This window comes from Peromyscus maniculatus, chromosome 7 (assembly GCF_049852395.1).
Source record: "Peromyscus maniculatus bairdii isolate BWxNUB_F1_BW_parent chromosome 7, HU_Pman_BW_mat_3.1, whole genome shotgun sequence".
In the NCBI taxonomy this organism is placed as follows: Eukaryota; Metazoa; Chordata; class Mammalia; order Rodentia; family Cricetidae; genus Peromyscus; species Peromyscus maniculatus.
The window spans coordinates 43,210,883-43,217,827 of NC_134858.1; the positions used below are offsets into that span (position 1 = coordinate 43,210,883).

Below are 6,945 nucleotides of genomic sequence, written 5' to 3' on the forward strand. Positions count from 1 at the left end.
CATGAGACGCACCCAAGGCCACACGCTCCATACTGTGTGGAATTCAGATGCAAACCCAGGGAGTCAGACTCCAGAGCCTGAACTCAGAAAACACTGAGAGGTCAACAAGATGACTCAGTGGGTTAGTCACCAAGCCTGATGACATCAGTTCGATTCCCCGGAACCCACCTGGAAGGAGGAGAGGACAGGCTGCCTCACGTTGTTCTCTGACCTCCACACATGTGTTGGGGTGCATGTATACCCACCGCCACCAAATATTAGTAAATAAAAAAATTAATTTTAAAAAAGCCTCCCTAAGCACGGCTGCTCCAGGAAGGAGCTCCCTCCTGGCCACTTGAGGATGCCACGTGGGGAGCATTGCAGTTTAGTGGGGACCCAGCAGGGGAGGGCAGGTATTCAGCTGTCTTCAGTCCCAGGACACAAGCCAATCTGGACACATTTAAAAAAAAAAGGACGGCAACACAGCAAATCTGACTTGGCACAGTTGTGGTCTCTTCTGATGGCTCTGGGTTCACAAAATGTCTTGCGGTGGTAGCCAATGGGACAATACGATGGGTGTCAGCAGTCAGTCCCTGGTGTGGTCCCCGGAGGCCCCACACTGACCGTAGTCTGGCACCTTTCCTGTGGATGGCTTCTGCAGTTCTATGTGTGGACACACTTGGGGTTTCGGTGGGAGAATACAAAACTCACTTTCCACAGCAGTGCCTGCCACCTTCTTGAGTGTGGCTGGGGACAGTGGGACCGCAATCAAGCCTCGGTCAGCCTCAGTCTCTCAAGGCTGCCTCTAGTCCTCCACTTGGTGACCCTCTGAGAGAAAGGGACGGTCTCCCTCTGCCATTCTCTGGAGGGCCAGGTTCTCTCCTATCTTCCGAGCTCTGATCTACACAGAAAATCACTGTCATTTTTTTTTTTTTCAGCACTTACTCCGGACTAAGCCCCCTGCCCATTTCACAAGCACTTTATAATTTAATGTAACAAATTCTACACTGTCCAAAGGAGAAACTGAGGCCTGGGACTTCAGACAACTGGACTGAGGTGAGTCAGCTTGACAGTGACGAGACATAAAGCACACTTAGGGGTAACCCCTTCAAGCCCAGGTTCGGATCCTTCCCTGCCCGAGGGCTGTCACAGACACCTAGGTCGCAGCTCACCGCCTGTTGCAGCCCTGAATGGGTCTGGTGCCGTGACTGTGGCTGATACTCTGAGACAGTTTGGGTTGGGGACAGCTGTCAAGAGGGGGCTGTCTCCCTGGGGTAGAAATAGGAGACCTGGACCTTGTTCCCCACGCCTGGCACAGACCCAGCACCGCCAACAGGGCCCCTGGGGCCGCAGTCCTGTTCAGGGACTCCCCTTGACTCCCAGGCTGGGCCCTCCTGAAGCTCTCTGGGCTACCCTTCCCAGCCTCCTGTACAGGGTGGGGCCAGCCCAACCAGGCTGCTTCCCCCTGCTGCCTGTGTGCCGTCAGCTTCCACGTTGTCTTAAGGTCACTAAAGTCCAAGAGGCCTCCTGGGAGTGTGTCACCTTCCAACGTGGAGTCACACTGGGAAGGAGGCGGGGAGAGGGAGCCGCAGGGGCTTTAAAAGTGGGGCTGGCTTTGTCTGCAGCCAGTTCCAGAGCGACACAGGGGAACGATTTCTTCTCACTCGGGGAAGCATCATCCAGTGTAGCCGAGGCTGTCGCAGCCCAGTGAGGAGCCCAGGATGTTCCTGAAGGCTGTGGTGCTCACCCTGGCCCTGGTGGCTATCACTGGTAAGTAGACCCAGCTCTCCAGCTGCTGCTGCTGCTGCAAAGGAGGGACAGCATAGAAAGCCAGCTCCTGAACTAGTGGGCCGCTCAGGATGACCTTGGGTTTGCTCAGCAGCTCATAGGAGAACAGGCCCTCGTTGGCACCCATGCTCCCTGGGTTATCCCAGAGATGGAGAAATGGGTTGGGTTACCCCAACTCCAGGATCATCCAGCTCAGAGCGGAGGCAGGGGGTCCGGGAGAGAGATGCATGCTCACGACTTGCTTGCCACTCTCTGCCCAGGCACCCGGGCTGAGGTCAATGCGGACCAGGTGGCCACTGTGATGTGGGACTACTTCACTCAGCTCAGCAACAACGCCAAAGAGGCTGTGGAACAACTCCAGAAGTCGGACATTACCCAGCAGCTCAAGTAAGTGGGCTCAGTCTGCAAAGCTCCTCTTTCCTGGAGGCCGAAGCTGACTTTAGAGGTGGGGCACCAGCACTTGGGATCCTTCCTTCCTCACTAGGGGAGTCTGGCCTCTCTGGACCTCAACTCTCCTTGTAAACAGGGAAGTTGGACCCAGGGATCAATCACTATAGTACCTTCCTATTTTTGTGTGCTAGAGTTTGGTAAATAGCCACATCCCATTGCAAGCTCGTGGTAAAACGAGAAAGAAGGCATGTCCTGAGAGACAAGATTTCCAGGACACAGGTGCCTGTGCAAACAGGGGAAATGAGGTTGAGGTGCCTGGGGATCCTCCGAACACACACAAGGACATCAGATCAGAAGACATACAATTGCACAATGTGACCCTGGGCTGGGGAGGGGGAGTTAAAGTCCAGTCCTAGTCTTTACCCATAAGGAAAGGAGTCACATGATGGGTAGATAAAAATGCTGAGGCTCAGCAGAAGCCTTGCAGATAAAAATCTAAAGTAACACTAATCCTAGTAGATTTCCTGAAAGCATGACCCACCCCAGGGAGGGCCACAGGGACAACGTGGAGGTCTCGCTTTCCATGGACACACTCCTGACCTAGGCAGGTGCATAAAAGCTGAGTGTGCTGCCAGTGTATCCAATGCCAAGAGTAACGGTGCTTCTCCCCACCCTTTCCCTGAAGTACCCTCTTCCAGGACAAACTTGGGGACATGAACACATATGCAGATGACCTGCAGAAGAAGCTGGTGCCCTTTGCCGTAGAGCTGAATGAGCGCCTGGTCAAGGACACAGCCAAGGCAAAGGAGGAGTTTCGAAAGGAGCTAGAGGACCTACGTGCCCGCTTCATGCCCCATGCCAACGCCGTGGGCCAGACGATCGGGGAGAACGTGCAGAAGTTGCAGGAGCACCTGAGACCCTATACGGAGGGGCTGAAAACCCAGGTCAGCACGCAGGCACAGGAGCTGAAGCAACAGCTGACCCCCTACGTCCAGCGCGTGCAGACCACACTGCAGGAGAATGTGGACAACCTGCAGGCCTCGATGGTGCCCTTAGCCAACGAGTTCAAGGAGAAGTTTGACCGGAACGTGGAAGAGCTTAAGGGGCGCCTAAACCCCCATGCCAGTGAGCTGAAGGCCACGATCGACAGGAACCTGGAGGAGCTGCGCAGCAACCTGGCCCCCCTCGCCGAGGGCATGCAGGAGAAACTCAACCACCAGCTGGAGGGCCTGGCCTTCCAGATGAAGAAGAACGCCGAGGAGCTCCAGACCAAGGTCTCCGCCAACGTCGACCAGCTGCAGAAGAAACTGGCCCCGCTGGTGGAAGATGTGCAGAGCAAGCTGAAGGGCAACACCGAGGGCCTGCAGAAGTCGCTGGAAGACCTGAACAGCCAGCTGGACCAGCAGGTGGAGGAGTTCCGGCGCACCGTGGAGCCCTTGGGGGAGATGTTCAACAAGGCTCTGGTTCAGCAGATGGAGCAGTTCAGGCAGCAGTTGGGTTCCAGTTCGGGGGACGTGCAAGGCCACTTGAGCTTCCTGGAGAAGAACCTGAGGGAAAAGGTCAGCTCCTTTATGGGCACCCTGGGGAAGAAGGGGAGCCCAGACCAGCCCCTGGCCCTCCCCGTCCCCGAGCAGGTCCCGGAGCAGGTCCCGGAGCAGACGCAACCCAACCCCCTGGAGAGCTGAGCTGTCCCTGGTGCCCTCGACCCATCCCAGCAGCAGACACCTGCCCTGCCCCACCACCTGTCTGTCAGTCTGTCCCTAAGCACTCCTTGTACCAGTTTGAGGACACGTGTCCTGCAGGAGATGATGCCTCATCTCGCTACTCAATAAAGCTACTGAGAAATTAGCCCCATGGGGTTGCCATGTGATTCCTTGGGGGCTGGCCTGAGGTGGGGAGAACAATGCTAGGCAAAGCTGAGCAGCATCTGGTGGGGACTGGATGATGGGGGGTGGGGGGGAGCAATGAACCTGCTGGAGGCTCAGGGGTTGGTGTGATGGAGAGGAGAACGCAGAAAAGATGACTATCAGAAAACAAAACACGCGCCCCCACTTACAGACATTTAACCACCAAGCAGTCAGCAAATGCCCTCAAGGTTCCTGTCAAGGTTCTGAGCACCAGACAAGTCCAAACAGCTTTTGCGGCATTGTGTGCCCAGAGACTGGGTTTCATGTTGACGGGGCACCCCTGGAGGACAGCAAGACAGCCCCTGCCTTTGAAGAGCTCACCTCACATTGAGTCCCTTCTTGTCCGTGCTTGTGTCTTTGAACTTACTTATAGAAAAGTGAGCCACCCTCCTCTGTCCGGCTGCAAAGTGTTTCTGCTTGCTCCGGAAGTGCCTCCACCTGGTAACTAAACCAGCTGACTCCAGAGCAGCGCAACAGACACCACAGGATGTGGACGAGTCTGGGTGGAACAGATGCTGGAGCTTGCAGAGATCCCTGGCGCGCTCAGCTCAGGAGCCTTCTGATGGATGGCCTGCCTATCTGTGGCAGAGCTTGTGGCTGCTGGCCTAAGAGATGGAGAGCTCAGAGGACCCTAGCAGTTTCATGGGCACAACCAGTCCTGGGCTGCTGCAGTCTCTGGCATGAATTCTCCCCTGCCCTTGGGGACCCCAGCGGGGAGTCTCAGAGTAGAGCTAGTCCAGGGCTTCCTCCCAAAGTATTTCACATACTGGCCGTAGCCTCTCACCCAGGTTTGCGAGTTGCATCCCTTCTCCTCACAATGGGGAAAGTCCTCCTGGGATGTTCTGGAATGAACTGGAACATGCTGTGGGTAGCCCCAGCTGCCCTTGCCCCCTCCTTCCCTCCCCAGACTTCTTCAGTGTGCCATAAACCCAGGCCTGGGTTTGAATCCTGCCTTCCCAGGTGCCTGCTGGGTGATTTGGGGGCAGGTAACAATTTTTTTTTTTTTTTTTTTTTTTTGGAAAGGAAAAATAAGGACGCTTGAGCCAGAGTTGCTCAGAAAGTCTGATGGTGCTCGGGGCCTGGCCCTTAATACCCAACGAGTGCTGTATGCTGTGCTGTCCCAGTGTCGTGGACACTCAGGAAATGTCCTGCTCACCTCCCCAGCCTCCAGATCCAGGCCACCAAACCCAGGCAAGGGCAGATCCTTCACATCTCCCCGGTCACTGCTAACTCAATACTCAAGTCAAACTGTCACAGCTACTTCCACCTGTGACCACTAGCAGAGAAGACACAGGTGAACACATTCAGCCAAGATAACCGGCACCAGGAGGCTTGGTGACCATCTCTGGGAGGCTTTCCCAGAGCACTGAGATGCTAATAGGAGCCAGGACAAAGGCTAGTTGGTTTTCTGAACTGGTGTGGAAACTTCTGATCTCCCCTGTAGGTAGATGAGCTCTGCCTCTCAAAGCCCCCGAGTCTTCCAGACCCTGTTCATACTACAAATTCTGAGTGGGACTCCTGAGTTTTTTCCTTCTGTCTCCAGGACTGTCCCACACACTTGCAGGGGCCTACCATAGTCCTAGTTTCCCTGAATGAAATACACTTGCTTACTTTCTCCTGAGCCAGGATGTCACTCCTGGCCTTCGGTCTCTGAGGTCCCTGACCTGGCATGTGCTTCCTGGTCACAGCCTTGCTTCTTCTGTCCCCTCAAACTCATGGGTTGAAATGAACACACTGGTGTGCGTGCGTGCGTGCGTGCGTGCGTGCGTGCGTGCGTGCGTGCGTGCGTGCGTGTGTGTGTGTTTGGGTGGGTGGGTGTTTGTAAAGGTCAGGGGATAACCTCTGGTTCTGGTCATTCTCAAGAGAACCATTTGCTTCCTTTGCCATAGGGTCTCTCCTTAGCCTGGAGCTCACCAGTTAGGGCAGACAGGCTGGACGGTGAGCCCCAGGAACCCGCTTGTCTAGGCCTCCCTGAAATAACTGTGTTTCATCCATCAATATAATGATGTTAGGCCAAGTCAGGTGGCACATGCCTTTAAATCCAGCACACAGAAGACAAAGACAGGTGGATCTCTGTGAGTTCTAGGCCAGCCTGGTTTACATAGTGAATTCCAGGCCAGGCCAGGCCAGGACTATACAGTAAGACCTGTGTCAAACAAAAACAAATAAACAAAAAGACGACGGTGACGACGACATTAGGCTGGTTTATTTCACTTCCGGTCATGCGGTTTGTTATAGGTATCCTCCCTCAACTATTTAATACCAGGATTAAATAATTTTATTTGGAGTTAGTTTTTGAGTTTTCTGCCCATCGCCGTGAAACCATCACAAATGTTTAAATCAACTGTGACCCCTGGGTCTTTTCAAATGTCCTATAAAGAACACACCCACAAAGATTCAGCTGGCTCACAGCTAGAAATGACAATAAAGGACTCTTGCAACTTGATCTTCAACCTAGTACCAAGCTTCCCTCTCCTCTACCAGTAGGTGGGGCCCCAGAGCCAGGACAAGAGCGAAAGTAACTTGTGGGAGACTACCTGAGGCTTCCTCAGGGGGAAAACGGCCCAGATATTATGGTCGGTGCAGAGAGACACACAAGCAAATCTGAGAAACTACTGCTGTCTTGAAGGAGGTCAGCGAGAAGCAGGAAGCCTATGGCTTCAACAGACCTACAGTTTCTATCGGGGACCGGGTCCTTCTGAGAACGCTGGACTAGAAAACAGTCTTTGCAGAGTCAATTTAGGCCTACAGCTTACGGCCTCCTCTTTTAGTTTTTAAACCACATTTATTTGTGTGTGCAAGTGTGCTTGCACGTGTGCTGTGAATCTCTCCCAAACCTGTCACTGGTGATCTATAAGGAACGTGTGGTTTGAATGTATAT

At 54.1% G+C, this 6,945-nt stretch overlaps 1 protein-coding gene across 1 annotated transcript; it reads left to right on the forward strand.

Moving 5' to 3' along the window:
• Nucleotides 1–1,508: 1,508 nt before the first annotated feature.
• On the forward strand, nt 1,509–4,005 carry Apoa4 (apolipoprotein A4). The gene is made up of 3 exons (XM_006996688.4): nt 1,509–1,749; nt 2,028–2,154; nt 2,843–4,005. The coding sequence occupies exons 1-3, from the start codon at nt 1,701–1,703 to the stop codon at nt 3,840–3,842; spliced, it is 1,176 nt and encodes a 391-aa protein (XP_006996750.2). The 5' UTR covers nt 1,509–1,700; the 3' UTR covers nt 3,843–4,005.
• Nucleotides 4,006–6,945: the final 2,940 nt, after the last annotated feature.